Source organism: Nannospalax galili, unplaced genomic scaffold (assembly GCF_000622305.1).
Source record: "Nannospalax galili isolate Female #2095 unplaced genomic scaffold, S.galili_v1.0 scaffold854, whole genome shotgun sequence".
Lineage (NCBI taxonomy): Eukaryota > Metazoa > Chordata > Mammalia > Rodentia > Spalacidae > Nannospalax > Nannospalax galili.
The window spans coordinates 3119207-3139889 of NW_008334957.1; the positions used below are offsets into that span (position 1 = coordinate 3119207).

At 38.4% G+C, this 20683-nt stretch overlaps 1 protein-coding gene across 1 annotated transcript in view; it reads left to right on the top strand.

Annotated features, from left to right (window-relative positions):
* Ddx10 (DEAD-box helicase 10) overlaps window positions 1-20683 on the top strand; it is a 247246-nt gene that overhangs the window by 37521 nt on the left and 189042 nt on the right. Inside the window, exon 10 of the mRNA XM_008829716.3 lies at window positions 8675-8776. Coding sequence (XP_008827938.1) covers window positions 8675-8776 — 102 coding nt within the window. The remainder of the gene's footprint in view (window positions 1-8674; window positions 8777-20683) is intronic.

Sequence of the window (20683 nt, forward strand, 5' to 3'; positions counted from 1 at the left end):
TTGCTGGCAGTTTAAAATGGCCATTAATGGGCTTAGAGATAATGAGAAAGCTTCTGGCCCATGAGACTGAATAATTGAGTTGAATAAAGGCTAAATTAAAATTTGAAACTAATTAAAATCCTGTATTAGCCTGTAAGTAAAGCCAGGTTGCCAGGTAGTGTTTGCTTTTGGAATTGAATATATTTCTATATTTAATAAATATAGAAAAATGAATTTGTTGGCAAAATTGCTACAGTTGGGGAAACTGCCTTTTTTTTTTTTCCTGTGTTTTACCCCCCCCCCCCTCAAAGGGTGATTTAGGTATTTGTTGTCTTCAAGTAGTTACTGTTCTAATGGACTTTTTACCTTAAATTAATTCTTTGGGTCTATAACATTTGAAAAATTTCCCTCTGTTTTCCTTAATCCCTTTAACAACATGAAATCCTTTTTGAAACAAGCAAATCAAGAGGTGTGTATGTAGTTTGTAATGTATCCTGTGGTATCATTTAAAGGTAAAAGTCTTTAAGGCTTTCAGTTTTTGGTACTCAAAAGCCCAAGTTTTTAAATTTAAAATAAAAACTTGAAGATGAAAATATAAAAGATTTGTAACTGGAAAGTAGGCACACACCAGATACTCCTTTTGTGGTACGGGAGGCTGGAGGTAGAAGATGGGAGTCCGTATGTAACTCTTTTCTGTTCTAGAGTACTGGGTAAGAAGAGAATTTCAATTATATTCTAATTCTGCCTTATCTTAGGCCCCAAACTGTGATTCCACTAGGGGACAGTAGAGTCAAACTTTTCCTTTGCATACTTGATACTGTCACTGTAAATCTGAATGGAAAATATGAAGTTGTAAACTAGTCAAAATTCTTAAATTGGGAAGGATTCATGGTTTGCAGAAATACCAATATTTTAAGGAATTAATGAGAATTTTTAAACAGAGTTCTTAACTTGTTTGCAAACTGAAATAATAGAGAAAAGACAGTTTCCATGAGAATTAATTTATTTAAGCTTAGTGTGAATTTATTAGATATAAGCTAGGAATAATCTTTGCTAGTAAAATTTCTTCTTTTTTATTTATTTAGCTGAAAATTTTAGAAGTTTTACTTTCAGTCTGCTTATTCCAGAATGTAGTGGGCGTTTCCTTACATGGCTGCCTGCCTTTGTTTATTGGTACCTAGGACTTAAAGTCTTCGTAAATGGCAAAGCAGGGCCTTCATTTTCTAACTTGAAGTGTTGAAGGAGCTAGGTAGAATACAGCCAGTAGAGATGCAGAGATATATAAGGGGCTGGTATTAGAAATCTGCTGTTTCTCAGGTACTTTCTCTGTTCTCGTTATCTTAACTGTCTACTCAGTGCAGCAGGCAGTGATATTTTAAAACACAAGTCAAATTCTGTGAATCCTGATGGTTTCCCAATTCAGAGTGTCAGGCCTATACCCCTTCCCCATTATTTTCCCTTTGTTCCAGACCTTGCTGTTTCTTAAATTTGCTAGACATGCCTTAGGGCCTTTATATCAGTTGTTTCTGATACATTGTTTTTTTTTCTACAATTATCTATGTGGCTATCTTTGTTATCCAGCCCAGCCACTCCTTTGCACCCCTCTCTTTTCTTTTTCCCCTATCATTTATCACATTTAAGTATAGTAGAGCAATTAGTTGGTTTTCTTTTTCTTTCCTTTTTTGTTACTAGATTGGAAGTTTTATAAAGGTTATGTTTAGTCTATTTATTGACATTGAGCTTGGCATATAGTAGATGTTTAAGATAACAAATCAGACTTATGAATCAGATTTGAAAAAATATTTTATTATTTTTATTTTATGTGTATAAATGTATTTCCTGCATATATGTAAGTGTACCTGTGTTGTGCAGTGCCCATGGAGGTCAGAGGAGGGTGTTGGATCCCCTGGAACTGGAGTTATGGACAGTTGTTGTTGCCATGTGGGTGCTGGGAACTGCACCTGGGTCCTCTGCAAAAGCAGGCAGTGAGTGCTCTTAACTGCTGAGCCATCTTTCCAGCCTCTCATGAACCAAATTTTGCCCAATATATTAGTTACCTATTGCTGTGTAACATTTGCTCCCTGGCTTAGTGCCTTTCTGCGGTAACCATTTATCTTAGTTTCTGTGAATCAGAAACCCAGGTGTGGCTCATCTGGCAGGTCCAGCTCTCTGTGTATCACAGGGTGTTAGCAAGGTGTATTTTAAAGCTCAGCTGGAGTAGATCCATTTTCAATCTCATTCACATTGTTGTTTGCAGGTATTTTTCTTCTTTAGGTGTTGGTTAGAGGTACTTCTTAAGTTCTTTTAAATGTGGTCTCCTTCAAAGGGTGTCTGATAGCACAGAACTGACCTTACTACCGAGAACAATTGAGAGGGCAAGAAAGAACCAGCAGTGTCTTTATAACCTAGATTGAGAAGTCCTACCAGTACACTAGTATTTATACACATCAGCCTTATGTCTTTTTTTTTTTTTTTTGTGGGGAGCAGTCTGCAGAGAATATAAATGCCAAGAGAGAAGATCTGAGAATTGTCTGAGAAGCTGCCTTACAACATTTCATACCAGGCTTTCATTAACATATTTAAAATTATATTTATGTGTACACACACATGCACATAGGTTAGAAGATAATTTGTAGGAATTGGTTTTCTCCTTGTACCTTGTGGGTCTCAGGGGTGGAACTTAGGTCATCAGGTTTGGTGACAGTTGCTTTTACTCACTAAGCTGGCCCTATCATACTTTAATAATTTCAAGGATAGAAGCAATCTTGAAACAGGAAGATGTGTAGGACTTGTTTTATTCAAGGGTGTTCTGGTCCAGATAAACACAGAAGAATCAGTGTATGTGTGGTATATCACTTAAACATAGATGAGTTGTATATACAAAGGTCTGTAGAAAAATGTCCCTCTGTAATGAAGATTGAACTTGGGTGTTAGGCTTGGTGGGTGTGCTGGTTAATTTTGTCAACTTGACTCAAATTAGAGACGCCTGGGAAGAGGGACCCTCAGTTGTGGGATTTCCTCCATCAGATTGGCTTGTGGCAGAAATCTGCTAGGCATTTTGTTAATTGCTAATTGATGGGGTTTTGCCTAGCCCACTGCAGGCAGTGCCGTCCCTGTGCACGTGAGTTTGGGCTTTATACAAAAGGTAGCTGAGCAAGCCAGGAGAAGCAAGCCAGTAAACAGCATTCCTCCAAGGTCTCTGCTTCAGTTCCTGCCCTAAATTCCTGCCCTGACTTCCTTCAGTGATGGATTGTACTTGGGAACTGTAAGATGAAATAAACTCTTTTTTCCCCAAGTTGCTTTTGGTCAGCATTTTATCACAGCAAAAGAGAAGCAAACTAGAACAGTGGGCAAGTTGCTTTTATCCTGTGAGCTTCTGGCCCACTCCACTTTGGTTTCTTTCTAATTATTTTATAATGTATGAACCTGGTTTGTAACTATTGGGCCCATTGTGTAATATCTGTTTGTTGCTTCTAAGATCTCTGCAAATGACTTTCTTTGTTGCAGAGTATTTCCAAACATGCCATCAGTTTCTATTTTAGTAAGAAGCGAAAGAAAGATTTATACAATCTGAAGAGAAACCAGGGTATCATTTTCTTTCTCAAACCTGGTGTAAAGTATTTAGACGGTTTGTGAATCAGAGATACCCTTTTTCCTGGAGTGCAAGGCCCTCCTGTGTACCACATTTATGGGAGGAAGAGAGCCCTGGACTTGGATTCTTTATGGCTGCCTTTCTGCATCTGTGTGAGACTGCACTGCTTGTCCACAGTGACATGGAAATTTGATGGTCACAGCTATAAGTAAGGCTGAGGTATAAGGAGAGTAGAAAGAGACACAGGGAGAGGAAGAGGGAAGGACTGGAATGGTTATTAGCAAGCTCTTTCTAGCTCTTGTTCTTGATACTTAAATTGTGATCAATGGCTACTTCATTAGTAGTCAAACTAATTTTAGATTGGTAAGGGAACCTAGATTCAGTTGTACATTGTATAGGTAAGAAAATATAGTAAGCAATAATAAAGTATCCAGTTACATAGGTAATGAAAAGTACAAAAGGCCTGAAAGCAATTCTTATTGTAAGTTTAGTGCTTTATCAACTGATGATGTTTGTAGTTGTCATTTGCTTTCATTCATTCACCAAATAGTTATTGAATAGTTACCAGGGACCCATGGTATGTGGGGTGTGTGTGTGTGTGTCCTCAAATTTATTGGTTCAGGTAAGGAATTTTGGTAATATTGGTAAATTATATTGGTATTGGTAAATATTGGTAAATAAAATGTTAGTTATACTATGTGGTGAATGAGATCAGAGAGATAAGAAAAATAGGTTTGAAAGTATGTCAAATTGCTAGTTGTAATTTTTTTTTTTTTTATAAATACTCACTATACAGAGCCAGGCAACAATAACAAAACAATTCAAATCACCAAAAACCTCCCAGAAATTTCCACCACATATGCTTGTGTTTATATATGTTTTTAAGTTACAAAGTGGAATCGATAACCCAACTTAAACCATGCTGGGATGAGTGGGGGTGGCTGGGCAGTTCTACCATGGGACAGTAGTTAGATGTAGGAATGGGCAGAGACTTGAATAGAATGGAGGCGATCCCTTGAGTAAGAAGTAAAATCACCCACAAGTTAGCAGTGCTCTTTTCCTTCTTTACTCTATAGTTTGAAGGTCATTTCAATGGAAAAATGCATCTGCATCCAACCCAATGCTTCGAATCTCTACTTTTAGGTAGGAATACTAGTGTAGCTGCTGGGTTTGTGATAAGCTTCTTGTCATTGTTCTCTTGAAGAGCCTTGTTGTTGCTGTAATTGAAAAGCAGTGGATAATAAGTTTTAAGTAATCTTGATATGTAGTGACCAACTGATCTTTAGGACCACTTTGCTTTATGTTGTATTTGCTTCTTTTGGCTGCTTGCTTTTAAGATTTTCAAATTAACATAAGATGAAGTTCTCAAAGAATTGAGAATCAGTAATACTGATGATGAATATGAGAATCTTTAAATGTAAGGCTTTTTATGTGATGCCATGAATGTCTCTTAAAATAATGTCTAAGTAAATGGAATTTCAAAATTTAGGTCTTATGAAGAATGGTTATACATGTATTTAGCTTTGGGCCTAGGATATTGCTTTTGAAATTTAAAAGCTAACTTGGACAAATAAAGTTTGTTCTTATAAGCATTAAAGACAAAATAAATGCACTATCCTTTCTTTGTAAAAGTGCTTTTATCCCTTAAATAACAGCTTACTAGAATTATTTGGTTATCAGCATGTGGGAGATAATTTGTGCCTCATATTATTTTGGAGACTTATATATAATGTAATACAGTGGCTAGTGATCTTTAATAGATACTTTTCATGTGAGATTTAACTTTGGCTCTCATTTTCTATTTTCCTTTGGCAATATTTTTCTTCTAAATGCTTTTTTTTAGCCATGTATAGCTATATGTGTGTGTTCTGTTGGCTAGACCTTTGAAGAGTTTGGGAATGGTCTCTTTGTGACTTTAATCCAGACTTATTCTTTCAGGTTATTTCCCTGGATGCATGAATGAGTGGATATGACTAACCTTCTTATTCCTGCTTGTTAGGTAGAGAACATTCATTGGATGCCTTTTTAGTCTCCTAGAGATTTTTCTTAACTCTGGAGCCAGTTTTGGTTCCATGCAGATTTGTGTATTTATTTATTTCATCTTGCTCTCTGGATTTGGATCTAGAAAGTTAAAAGCATTGCTTTCACCTACTATTTTCTGTTCTTAGCTATTCCTATCTGAGCTATACAGATTACTTTTAGAAGTAGGAAGGCTTGTGATTTGACCTTCAGTGTGGTAGCCCTTGAGAGTGCTTTGGTAAGTGTCTTGGAAAGAAGTCAGTATTTGCTGATTCCAGTCTTCTGATTCTGTGTGTTTGTGTGGGTTGTGGTGGTGGTATACATGTATTTATGTGTATGTACATATGTGAGTATGTGTGAGTATGTGAGTATGTGTCCACGTGTGCTTGTCTGAGGGCCATGTGAGTGTGGCCATACCCAACTTTCACGTGATGCAGGGGATCTGAACTCTGGTCCTCATGCTTGTGCAGTAAGTGCTGCTGTTACTCACTGAGCCATCTCTGCAGTTCCAGTCCTCTGACTGTCCCTAGTGAGGTCTTGGAGCTGCAGCAGTTGTGATATTTGTCAGCCATCTTGTTTACTCAGGGTGTGACCTTGTTATTTTATATACTAATAACTTCTGCCATCATACATGGTTTAATCCAATATGACTAATGGGGAATTTTTAAAATTCATACATTTTCATACTAAATGAAGATGAACAACTTTGAGTTATACAATACTATATTCAAACAACAATGAACAAGTTATTTACTACTAGTTTTTCAGTTATGAAACAGATAATCAGGCAAAGACTTATCTGTATGTTCATATATATACATATACACACATATAAATACACATGTGTATATATACATATATATGTATATACTTTTTTTTTTTTGCTAGAAAAAGCAAATCAGCACAAAGACAAAAGTATCCACAGGATTCTGAAATACTGGAAACCACTCTCCCTTTTAGCTCTACCCTTAGCATTCGACTAGTTGCTGATTCTTTAGATCTTAGTTTAGGTGTCATTTTTTCAGGGCAGTGGTCTAATACTGAGATTACATTTGGTAGAATTCTCTGTCAGGTTCTTATAGCTTCCTGCATGTTCCCTTACACTTAAATCCTCTACTATTACTGGTTTTAACACCTGTTCAAATAGGCTCTCAGCTCTGTTAATTAGGACTGTATCTGTTTTCTCACCATTTCAGTGCCTGGCATATTGATAAGATTTTTCAAAATTAATGAATTAGCTACAGTAAGATAGCATTTTTAGGATGTTGTATTTCATAGCTTTCTGCCGTGTATATAAGGATATATTTTTTTCTTATTAGAATGGAGTTGGGTTTTAAAGCTAACATGTAAAGTAAAAAACTGCCCTTTAGTTTTCAAAATAAAGTACAGTACCATTTCTCAGTAAGTTGTTAAACCAGCTTTCCCTCCAGCATTCAGTGATAAACTACTGTTTGCAGACATTGTTGTGGAATCTCTGTAGAGGCATCCAAAGTAGTGCAAAATCAGGCTCTTCCACACCTTTTTAGTAATCTTCTCTGCTGTCTGTTTTTGTATTTCACCGGTGGTCTTTGTTTTAAGTTCTCTCATTACTGTTAGCCTTGCATTGTCCTTACTTGGACATGCCCTGCTTTTGGAATACCTTAGCTTTTTCCTTTCTGTTTGCTGTACGGATTTACCTGAAATTCTATCTGCTATGACATATCTTTTCCTCTGGCACTCCTGAGTAGTCTTTTTTCTACTTCTGAATTGGTGGTATTTGTGGCTTGTAGCAGTCCTTTGGAAGTCTTATTGTCTCCTGAATCTCTAGCGTGTGTTTTTCCTTCCTACTCAGCTTGAATGTTAGATCTCCTGATGACATGAGTTTTCATAACTTTTGTTTCTTTGCATTCATTAGTTTATGCCTGATTTCTTATTAAATAGTTATTTGGTTAGTTATAAAAAGGTGCTCTTAGCTGGGTGTGATGGGGCACGCTTTTAATCTTAGTGCTCAGGAGGTAGGGGGATCTCTGTGAGATCAAGTCCAGCCTATTCTCCATAGTGAGTTCCAGGCTAACTGGGCCTACAGAGAGACCTGTCTCAAAAAACAAAAACCAAACCAAACAAAAAATGTACTCTCAAATTTTATAGCGTGACTTTTCAAGAGAATGCATTGAGATTAAGTTTTCTTCTATGTTATCTAAAAAGTTCTTGAAATACCCTTTCAATTCTGTTTTGTTGCTTACATGTACCAACTGGCACTGTAGTATCAAGAAGCTGTATTCAAGTAGCACAAGAAAGTTCAGTAACTTTAGGAAGCATTTGTGCCAGTACAAATTCCTGAAGGTGTAATATGAAATAAAACTTTGCTTTAGTTAAGGAAAGAGCAGTTACAAGAATGGGAGGCAATTGTTTACCTGAGTAGATCCATTGTTTTAAACTGATTCCTCTAAATAATTTTATTCCAAATGTATCAATAAATTCCTTACGAAGATGAATTGATTCATTTATTTAATCTTTTTTTCCCCCCTTGAGACAGGGTTTTTCTATATAGTTCATCCTTGCTTTGAATTTATGGCAATCCTTGTGCCTCAGCCTTCTGAGTGCTGAAATTACAGGCATGTCTCAATGTGCCTGGCAAGCTGGTTTCTTGAGTGTATTACACTGCCATGTTTAGTAAGTAATTTTATTACATTACTCTTATGGTTTGAGTCAAAAATAGTCTCCTTGCTATATTGGTATGGAACTATTTATTGAGAGCTTGGTGTGATGTCACCTGAGACCATTGTGGAGTATATAGAAAATTCAAGGGCATCCTGGATTCAGTATTGAGACCCTGTCTCAAAAAATGAATTGCCTTTAATTGCTTTTTTTGATACTAATTCTACTATTGAGGTACAGCCTTAAAGGCAACAGGGATTATAGCGGGTGCTTGAAATTTCATAGAAGGCAGCCAGAACTCCACTTTTCTGTTGCCACAAAAGATTAAAACCTGATATTTGTGTCATTTACTAATTAAGTGAACTTGTTTTTCTATAACTTACTCATTTTGCTGATATAGTACAAAATGAAAATTATATTGATGCATCTAAAAATCATTTTGTTTAGGTACAAAGAGGATGGGGAAGCTTTATTAATTTTGTTGCCCTCAGAAGAACAAGGGATGGTGGAGCAACTTCTCCGGAAGAAAGTACCTGTGAAGGAAATCAAGTAAGAGTGTCTTATTTTTATGTTGCTGTTAGAAGAGTGAGAGCATGGCATATGCTTATTACCTACACTTATTTTCCTCTTCCCTTCTAATCTATTCAACTGTCTGGTTTGTGATTTAAAGAAAGAAAGAAAAAAGACTTTTTAAAGAGATTTTAGGCTCTCTGAGTTGAAAATAGTTGCTATATCTTTCCTGCCCCACATATACATAGCTTCCTCCAGGATCAACATTCTCCTAGAGATTGCTGTATTTGCTGCAGTTTATGCACCTTCATTGACATACTCATTTCACTGAAAATCCATAGTTCATATGAAGGTTTCTCTTGGTGTTGCTGTTAATTAGCTTTTTGCCATTATAATCAATACCTGAAAAAGCTGCTTTAAAGGAAGGACATATTTTAGCTTAAGGCTTCAGAGATTGTTATGGCAAGGAGGGTGTGGCAGAGCAGAGAAGCTTATCTGATGGTGTCTGGGAAGCAGGAAGAGGGTTTCTATACTTGATTTTGTCAGTTTATTAAAGTCTAATCTAGTTAATGAATTTTTTGATGGATCAGACCTTTGGGGCTGTATTTAATGTCATCATCATACTTGAGGCTGTCTGGATCTTTTCTTGAATTCTTTGATAGAAAGTTTTTGTGTGTGTGTATGTGTGTGACCCAGATGTTGGAATATCTTTCTCAATCCCTTTTTCACCTTATTTCTGAGCTGAGGTCTCTCACTGAACCTGGAGCTTACTGGTTTGACTAGACTTGCTGGCCAGCAAGCCCCTGGTGTCTGCCTGTCTCTCCCCCAGCCCCTGATCCCCAGTGCTAGGGCTACAAGTGTATATTTCTATGTTTTTTTAAGTGGATGCTGCAGATCCAGTCTCAGGTCTTTGTTTATGCAAACACTTTACCCACTGAGCATCTCCTGAGCCCTTTTATGGTTTATATTTACATCTTTAATCTATGTTGAATTATCTTCTGTGAACAGTTTGTGTCTAGATTTATGTTTTTACATGTGAGTATCCAGTTCTACCACCATTTGTTGAATAACTTTGCTCTATTGTGCTTTGGCTTCGCCGTCAAAGATCAGTTGACGGAGGCTCTATTTCTGGGCTCTGTTCTGTTCCTTGGTTTATTCTGCTGTCAGTACCATACTGTCTTGATACTACAGCTTTATACTAAGTTTTGAGGTTGGACACTGGCAGCTCTCCAGCTTGTGTTCGCTTCTTTAGGTCTTTTGCTGTTCCATATATATTTCAGGATCAATTTGTTGATACTCGTAAAATAACTTGCTGAGATTTTTGATTGGGATTACACTGAATGCAGATCAAGTGAAAAATAAGATTGTACCTTGAAGATGTTAAATTTCCCTGAAGACGAAAAAAGTTTCATTGATTTGAGTAATCTTTGATTTCTTTCATTAGAGTTTTGTAGTTTTGCTGATGTGGATCTTGTCATACTTTGTTAGATTCATATTTCAGTATTTAACCTTTTGTAGTGCTAATATAAGTGGTACTATGTTAATTTTAGTTTCCAGTCTCATTCCAGGTAAATAGGAAAGCAATAGCTTTTTGTGTATTCACATTCTGAAACCTTATATAACTTTTATTAGTTTCATGAGCAATTGTGTCTATTTCTTTTGATTTTCTACATAAGTCATGTCATCTAACAAGGATAGTTATATTGTTCTTCCCCAGTCAGTATGCTTTTATTTTCACCATTTTTGTCTTATTGCATTAGGACTTCTAGTAAAACACTGAAAAGTAGAGGTCTCTGGCCTTCACTCCCATAACCTCCTTCACCCGCCTAGTTCCCCAACTCTGTCTTGCCTCCTAGCATGGGCACTGTCCCATTTCTTCTCTTGATACCCCAGACCTCTGGACTGCCCTCTTGGTCCAGATTCCCCACTGCTTCCTGATCCTTTACACCCAGACCAACCCAATACCTTGGTCAGGTCCCATGGAGCCCTCAAGGCTTGTTCCCTCCCCCACCTTGCCTTTGCAAGCATGAGACCAGCCCTCATTACTGGCCAGCCCAGCCCCCAGCTTCCTTGGACTAGCATCTTTCCTGGGTAAGTTCCACCCTTGGCCACTCCTCCTTGACTCCCACAGCCTCATTTACCCTCCCAGCTCTCCTACTCTGTCTCTCCTCCTGGTGTGGGCACTGGCCCTTTTCTTCTCTTTGCACCCCAGAACTCTGTACTGCCCTCTTGGCCCAGACTCCCCATTGCCTGCTGATCCTTTGTACCAAGACCAGCCCAATACCTTGGTCTGGTCCTCAGGAGCCCTCAAAGCCTGTTCTTTCCTCCACCTTGCCTTTGCATATCTGAGAATGGCCTTCATTCCTGGCTGTCCCACCCCCAACCTGGAATCCTGAGACCATTCTCCTTCCCTGCTTTCTCTGGAGTCCCAAGACCAGCCTCCTTCCCTGACTGCCCAAGAGTCCTGAATCCTACCTCTACCAAGCAATCCTCCCAAATTGTACTGTGCTTGCTGAGTAGAGGAATTCAGACATTAGGAGAAAGGCTGAGCAGCTGATCCTCATCCAACTTGGGCCTCTGTGGGAACTCTTGAGCAGCAGGATGAAAGCCACCTGGCCCCTCCAATATAAAACCAGAAGAGACAACCTGAAGCCTAGCTTTTCATGCCCAACATGTAAACCACAAAGGCACATAAAGTTTACAAAAAGAAGCAGACCTAAACTCAACTAAGGAAGGCTCGACTCTCACACAACAATCAGAAACTACAAAAGAAATCCACATGTCAAAGTCACAGTGAAAAAATAATAATATGAAAAACCCAAATAATATATCCCTATCAAATACCGACAGTCCTGTAGAGGAGTACAATAAGAACCCCCTAGAGATAACACAGAACATTCAGTTCAAAAGAACAATTATAAAGAATTGAGTGAATTTAAAGAACACACAAAGAAATCAAAGAACTGAATGAAGATAGGGATAAACTTCTAAACGAACTGAGAAAAGAGAAATACTGAAGAATACTCAGACTGAAATGAAGAAGGAAGTGAAACACTCAATAAGCTAAGTAGAAATGATAGGAGAAAGCCTCACCAATAGGATGAATGAAATGGAAAACAATATCAAGACTGTAAGATAAAGTGGACTACTAAAACCACTCACGCAAACATTTTGAAAAAATTAAGAAAACACAAGAATGGAATGTGGGAGACAGACCCGAGGCAATGGCCCAACCACTGGAGCCACAAGGAACGACTTGTGACATTTGCTTCCATTGGCAGATCATGAGACTGATGCCTAGAGCTCGCCACTCCCGAATTGCCACCCTTGAGATCCCAAATTGCAACACTTAGACAGCCTGGGTCACGTGATTCCCAGGAAACCAGGCCCCATAAGGAAACCGGAACCTAAGTAATCTGAAACCCATTATGCTAATGAGGTGTCTGGCTCCCGATGTCATGATAGGACACAGCCCTGCCAAAGATCTGAGTTGTAACTTCTTGTTGGACCCCCACCCCTATATAAGCTTGTGCCTTTCTACAATAAACTGGATCTGCGTCAACGAACCTGGTCTCCTGTGTCTGAATGCGGCTCCACTGACACAGTCTCCTCACCAGCCCTGGGGTCTGGGAGCAGACAGAAGTAGCGACAGTCAGAGTCAGCGCTGCAGTGAGCAGAAGAGCGGACCCAGCACCGGGGGAGCAGAAGAGCTGCCTCAGCGCCGCAACGAGCGAAGAGTGACCACAGCTTGCGGCCCCAGCGAGGAGCTAAGGGCATGCCCCTGTGATCAGTGCCTGTGCAATTGGAGGTGGCTCCTGTGTGATCGGAGGTGGCGCCCAGGAGGCAGTGCCCGTGCGTTCGCAGGTGGTGCCCATGCAAGCGGAGGGGCAGCGCCCGGAGACAGCACCCAGCACCGAAAGAGTGGAGGGGCAGCTGCAGCTGGCGGTGTCCGCAGTGGAATATGTAGGAATTGTGTGACACCATAAAAAGACATCGCTTACACATCATAGGCATACAGGAAGGAGAAGAAACTCAGGATAATGGTATGGGCCAGATCTTCAACAGGATTGTAGAAGAAAATTTCCCAAAATTGAAGAAAGTCGCCTAAACAAATACAAGAAGCACATAGAACACCAAACAGACAGGACCAGAAAAGAAACTCTCCACGGCACATCATAGTAAAAACACTTAACATACAGAACAAAGACAGAATACTGAAAGCTACAAAAGAAAAACAACAAGTCATATATAAAGGAAAACCCATGAGAATTACAGTTTTCACTGCAAACTATGAAAACCAGAAGAGCCTGGACCATCTAAATGACCCCAGATGCCAACCCAGATTACTTTACCCAGCCGAAATGTCTGTTATAGTTGAAGGGGAAAGAAAAATCTTCCATGACAAAAACAGGCTGGATGAATTCATGTCCACAAAACCAGCCCTTCAGAGAGTTCTGGAAGCAATACAAAGAGCTGAAGAAAGGAACGACTATACCCAAAGGGTAACAGAAAGAAACTTAACGAAGGAATAACTGTGGAAATGCACAATTACACCAAGAATGCGAACAGAAATCAGAACAACAGGAATCAATGCACATCTTTCATTAATAACTATCAATGGACAGAACTCCCCAGCCAAAGAAACAGACTAGTTGAATGGATTAAGAAACAAAACCCATCTTTTTGTTGTATGCAAGAAACCCATCTCACTTTCAAGGACAGGCACTACCTTAAGGTGAAAGGATGGAAAAAAAAAAAAAAAGACACTATCCTAGGGTGAAAGGATGGAAAAAATATACCAAGGGAATGGTACTAAGAAAAAAGCAGGCACTGCAATTCTAATATCTGACAAAATAGACTTTAAACTAAAATCAATCAGAAGAGATAAAGAGGGACACTTCATTCTGATGAAAGGAACAATTGACCAAGAGATATTACATTCATGAACATATATTCACCAAACTCTGATGCACCCAACTTCATAAAAACAGTACTACAGGACGTTAAGACATGGCTTAATCCCAACTCATTAATAGTAGGGGACTTTAATACCCAATTGTCTCTATTAGATAGGTCAACAGGGCAGAGAGTTAACAGAGAGACATCTGAATTAAACAATATCATACATCAAATGGACCTAACAGAATATTCTACCCAAGCACCAAAGAATATACTTTCTGTTTGGTACCCCTTGGAATGTTCCCCAAAATCGACCATATACTGGGGCACAAAACAAGCCACAACAAATACAAAAAGATTGAAATAAATCCGTGCATTCTATCAGATCACAATGCAATAAAGCTTAAAATTAACATCGGAAAACACCCTAGAAACTACATGAACACATGGAAATTAAACTCACAGTCCTGAATGAAAATTAAGAAAGAAATAAAAGAATTCCTGGAACTAGATGAAAAGGACAATACAACACAACAAACCCCCTGGGACATGCTGAAAGTAGTCCTTAGAGGGAAGTTAATAGCTCTAAGTCCCTTCATTAGAAAATCAGAAAGAACACAAATAAATGACTTAACATTCGAACTTCAGACACTTGAAAAGCAACAACAAATGAAACCCAGACCCAGCAGACAAGAAGAAATAACAAAAATCAGAGCTGAAATTAATGAAATAGAAACAAAACAATGCAAGGAATCAAGGAATCCAAGAACTGGTTCTTTGGAAAGATAAACAAGAGTGACAGACCCCCTAGCCCAGTTAACCAAAAGAATGAAAAGAGCATATCCAAATCAGAGATGAAAGGGGAAACATAACAACAGACACCAAAAAGATCCAGAACGTTTTAAGGTAATACTTTAAAACCTATACACTACTAAATTTGAAAAAGTAAAAGAAATGGATGGGCATCTAAAGCATGGAAACCACCAAACTAAACCAAGAAGAGATCAACAACTTAAACAGACCCATAGCACATAAGGAAACTAAAATAGCAACACAAAACCTTCCAATGAAAAAAGGCCCAGGACCAGATGGAATTCTTCCAGGCATTTAAAAAAGATCTATATATACTACTACTTAATTTATTCGAAAAGATAGAAATGGAGGAAGAACTTCCAGATTCCTTCTGTGAAGCCAGTGTGACTCTTAATACCAAAACCAGGTAAAGCTACAACCAAAAAAGAGAACTATAGCCCCGTATCCTTAATGAGCATAGATGTAAAAATTCTCAAAATAAAAAAAAAACTTGCAAACTGCATACAGACACACACCAAAAAGGTCATCCACCATGACTAAGTTGGCTTTATTCCAGAGATGCAGGCATGGTTCAATATACGTAAGTCAGTAAACGTCATAAATCATATAAATGGACTCAAAGACAAGAACCAATGGTCATCTTAATAGATGCAGAGAAGGCCTTTGACAAAATTCAGTGTGTATTTATATTCAAGGTCCTAGAGGGAATTGGACTGGAGGGAATATACCTCAACATAATTAAAGCCATATATAACAAACCCACAGCCAGCGTCATTCTAAATGGAGAAAAACGGAAACCATTCCCATTAAAATGAGGAACCAGACAAGGCTGTCCACTATCTCCACTCCTTTTTAACATAGTGTTTGAAACTCTTGCAAGAGCAGTAAGATGAGAAGGAAATTAAAGAAGTAGTAATTGGAAAAGGCAATCAAATTACCGTTTTTTTTGCAGAAGATATCGTATCTAAGGGATGGCAAAAATTCCACCCGAAAACTCCTAGAAATGATTAACACTTTCAGTAAAGTGGCAGGTTAGAAAATTAACCTACAAAAGTCTGTAGCCTTTCTATATACCAACAACAAGCAATCAGAGAAAGAGTATATAGAAACACTCCCTTTCACAATAGCCTCAAAAAAAAAAAAGTATCTTGGAATAAACCTGACCAAAGACATTAAAGACCTCTACAACGAAAATTTTAAATCTTTAAAGAATGAGGTTGAGAAAGATACCAGAAGATGGAAGGGCCTCCCATGCTCATGGATAGGAAGAATTAATATTGTAAAAATGACCATCCTCCCAAAAGCCATTTGTAGATTCAGTGCAGTGCCAGTCAGAATCCTGTGACATTCTCACAGAACTGGAAAAAACCATCTTAAGATTCAGATGGAAGCACAAAAGACCTCAGATAGCCAGAGCAGCTGTGAACACTCAGAGCAATGGCTGGCTGGATTACTATACCAGATTTTAAATTATATTACAGAGCTATAGTCATAAAACAACATTGTACTGGCAAAAAAATAGACCCATAGATCAATGGAACAAAATTGAAGACCAAATATGTGTACATGTAATCTCAGCCACCTGATATTTGGCAAAGGGGTCAAGAACATTCACTGGAGGAAAGACAGCATGTTCAGCAAATGGTGCTGGCAAAACCGGATCTCCACCTGTAGAAGAATGAAACTACACCCCTATCTTTCACCTTTCACAAAAGTCAACTCCAAATGGATCAAAGACCTCAATTTGAAGCCTGAAATGCTGAAACTGTTAGAACAAAATATTGACAATAACCTACAAGATATAGGTATAGGAAAGGATTTTCTAAACTGGACATCAGTTGCTCAGGAAACAAGGTCAAGAATCAACAAATAGAACCTCATTAAACTAAAAGGCTTCTTTCTGTACATCAAAAGAAGCAACAAAGGAAGTGAAGAGAAAACCTACAGAGTGGGAGAAAATCTTCACCAGCAACACATCTGACAGAGGTTTAACATACAGAATATACAACAAACTGAAAAAGAATCAAGAAAGGAAGTAACCCAATTAAAAGATGGGCTAACGAGCTGAACAGTGTTCTCAAAAGACGAAATAAAGACGGATAAGAAGCATCTTAAAAGGTGTTCAAGATCATTAGTAATTAGGGAAATGCAAATTAAAACCACTTTAAGATTTCATCTCACCCTAGTCAGACTGGCTAAGATCAAGAGAACAAATGATACCAAATGTTGGTGAGGTTGCGGGGAAAGGGGAACACTCATCCACTGCTGGTGGGATTGCAAATTTGTTCAACCCCTATGGAAAGCAGTGTGGAGAACCCTTAAAAACCTAAAAATGAATCTACCATTTGACCCAGTTATACCACTCCTTGGCATATACCCAAAGAACTCATCCTATTGCAGAGACACTTGTACATCCATGTTTGTTGCTGCTCTTTTCACAATAGCTAAGAGATGGAAGCAACCTAAGTGTCCCTCAATTGACGAATAGATAATGAAAATGTGGTTCATTTATGTGGTGGAGTTCTCTACTCAGCAGTAAAGAGAGAGGAAATCATGAAATTCACAGGTAAATGGATGGAACTAGAAACTGTTATACTAAGTGAAGTAACACAGACTCAGAAAAAAACAACAACAACAACATATGTCCTCCCTCATATTTGGATCATAGCACCAAATCCTTATAAGTGAGTATGTATCCAGACATAACTACAGGAACCAGGATAAAGAAAAGGAACCAGGGAGGTAAAGGAAAAGAAAGAATCTGAGAGAGAACAGTAGGAAACAGGTGTTACTAAAGGAGATAATGGATAAAAATGGGATTATTTAAATGGGGGCGGAGGGTTAAAAGGAACCTTGGGGATAAAGAGAAAGAAGGAGCTCAATAGAGGTGGGACCATAGAACGGTATTATTAACGTAAGTGTTAAAACCATGGTGGAAGGAGTAGACAATGAGAGGGATAAATAATGCCTAGCTCCCATAAATGACCAGAACCTAAGAAACAGTGTCTGCCTTCTATGCTTTGGTGAGATAAATAACAAGAATGTGAACATATAAAGTCAATGAAATGGCACAGCAAACCAAACCAACATATCAACAGGGAAATACCTTTTTTTGGCCTGATTTGGGTCAGGATGTTTAAGGAACTAAAGTTTTAAGTTTGGGAGCAAAATGAATGTCCTTAATTTATCAGAAACTAGATTTATGTGAGTAAAATATATGTGCCTTTCAGTTGCAAAAAAAAAACCCACAAAGAATAAAAAATCAGGGAACCATATTAGTCCAACAGCTTACTGACAAATTATACATAGAGCTAGCTCAAGGAACATAAGATATGTATAGTCAACTTTTATCTGAGAACGTTTGGTTTGTGCCCCAGCTTTATCTGTGTAAGCGCATGGTAATTAAAAGTACCAGACTGGTGGAACTAACCTTCTTGGATGTTTGACAGCTGTACTTTGAGGCCTATGCTGATCTGATCTGAGGGCCTTAAAGGACAGCTTTTGCTCCTTGCCCCTCCAAGGTTGACTAAGTTCCAGGGGACTATGGAGCATCTCTCAAAATGTCCTGTAACTGTGGCAAGTCACTTGTCCTCTAGATCAAGGAGGTCATGGAGACCTTCCCAGATGGGCTTGAGCCGGTGTCCAGTCTACAAAGAGGAGAGTCAACAGAGAGGAAACATTTCCTCCGTGCTTCCAAGTGAAGCCAGCCATGGACCTTTAACTATGTTCACATAGATGGAACTGGTAAAAGAAAGGAGCCAGGGGCTTCTCCCAAGCCCATGTGACCCCTGAGGAACAGATCCTCAAATGACCTTAATGGTAAAAATAAATTAGTTAATCTGGGTTAACTGTATGGTCTTAAACACCCAAAAGTCAAGTATAACCAAAGATTAAAGTGATCAGTATAATTCTTTGAGAGTCCATGTGTATAGCTAAAGGCTACATAACAAGAAACAATTCCAGGCAGGAAGATACCTTCCTTTGAGTTGTTGGCCGGGGTGGCCCAAGAGACTCCCAGACAGTAACCCAGCATAGAACTGGGAAAATAAACAGCAGACCCCCAGTCTTATCTAACGGAATGTTGGCAGCTGATTGCTGCTAGATGAGGAAGAGCTGATCTTACTAAAACAAGGGACTGGCTAGATTCATCGACAAGCACTGTGGAAAGGCAGAGGGCTATGACAACACAGTGGACATAACAGGGATGACAGAGTATATGGGCTCCAATGGGGGCAGGGGAGGCTATAGGAGGGTACCATTTGGGATGTGGGTATATAGATGAGTAAGATCGTTTGAGATGTTCTGTATGAAACACACACACAAAAAATTAACAAAAAAGGATGAATTTGAGGAAGAAGCATAATAATTGCTTTATGTTAATTAGTAGATGTGAAAAAGATTACCATTGAAATCTACCTGATGAATTTATATCCATACTCGTGCCCAAGATCTCAGAAAGTAACTGACTGTTTTGTCTCCATGTATGTAATTGCCCTTGTACAGTGTCAACAGAGACTACAACAGGGTGTTCGATCCGCTGGAACTGATGTTACCAATTGTTGTTAGCTGTGCTATGTGGGTACTGGGAACTGAATGGGTTCTCTGTAAGAACAGCCAGTACTCTGAACTGCTGAGCTACCTCTCTAGCCCCCAGGTTATTTTCTTTTAAACAGTGCTAATTTCTACCTTCTGTGGGAGAAAAAGGTGCTTTACATATATAATGTTTTAAATCCCCACTCTAATTTTAGTATCTGCTGCCATAGTTTGTTATGGTATTTTCTCTTCATTGAAATTGTCTTACCTTTTAGTATGTCTTCTGATTTATTACTGTGTAGGTATGGTGATGATTATGTTTCCTGCCCAGGTTCTGGTTACCCAGTGGTTTCCTCTCAACATTCTGCTCCACCCAGTCATTTATTCTCTTAGTTGCTCCTATCTTAAAAGCTGTGGTTTGCCTTTATTATTTATTTATTTATTTATTTTTTTGTTAACATGGCTAAAAGTCTATCTTTTCAAAGAACCAGCTCTTAGAGTCACTGTTTATTATTTATTTATTTATTTTTAGTAGATCCAAGCTGAATTGTTGATTTTTCAGTATGCTTAACTCTTTACTTTTAACATGAAGTTGAAGTGCTAGAAATTTAGAAGCTTGAAATTATATTTATTTTAAAATACTTTTTTGTGTGCATAGTGTGTGTGTGTACCTGTGGAAGCCTGAGGTCAGTAATGAGTGTCTTTGGCCAATCACTCTTCACCCTTAGTTTTTGAAACTGAACCTGTAGCTCATAGATTTAGCTAGGCTGCCTGGCCAGTGAGCTCCAGAGATCTGTCTCCAGTTCCCCAGCCCCTTAAAAGAAAAGGTTGAGGTTACAGGCACATGCTACCATGTCTGACATTTTACATAGATTCTGGAGATCTGAACTTAGGTCGTCATGTGTGTGTGGCAGGAATTTTACCAACTGAGTCATCTCTCAGCCCCTGGCACTTAACATTTTTTTTTAAATTGGATTTTTGCGATTTTTATACAATATTATTTAGTGGTATTTAGATCTTCTCCCCTATTCCCACCTCCCCTTACTGCTCCTCCATGCCCAATTTAATGTACTCTATTTTAAAAGGATTTTTGTTGAAGCACCTTTTCAGAAGACAGCAGACAAAGTATGAGGAAGGAGAACTTGCTAGTGTCAAGGAGCATTGAGCTCTTGAATGAAATTATTTTGTGGGTGTTTATTTTGAAGGGTCATACTCTCCACATTGAGGATGTGTACACTGAGCATTAGTAGAAACCAACAGAGTCTCACTTGTATTGGGGGCATTGAAAAACTCAGTTTGATTTGGCTAAAAATAATTTTGGACTATTAGTGAGAAGATGAGAATATAGAGGAAACAAATTGACCATGAATTGAATTGTTGAGGCCAGTAGTGTTTTACTTTTGAATGTTACAATTTTCTGTAGTAGTAAAGGCAAAACAGCCTCGTCTATACTCCTGGTTTCCCCATTGCCATCCTAGCTTTGCAGGAACATACTATTTGAGTTCGAAGTTGAGAAATCAAAGAAGTTTCTTGTAAAATGTAGGCTCTTGTAAAGTTTCTTTTTTTACTTTTGCAATTTTCTGTAGTAGTAAAGGCAAAACAGCCTCGTCTATACTCCTGGTTTCCCCATTGCCATCCTAGCTTTGCAGGAACATACTATTTGAGTTCGAAGTTGAGAAATCAAAGAAGTTTCAAGTTTCT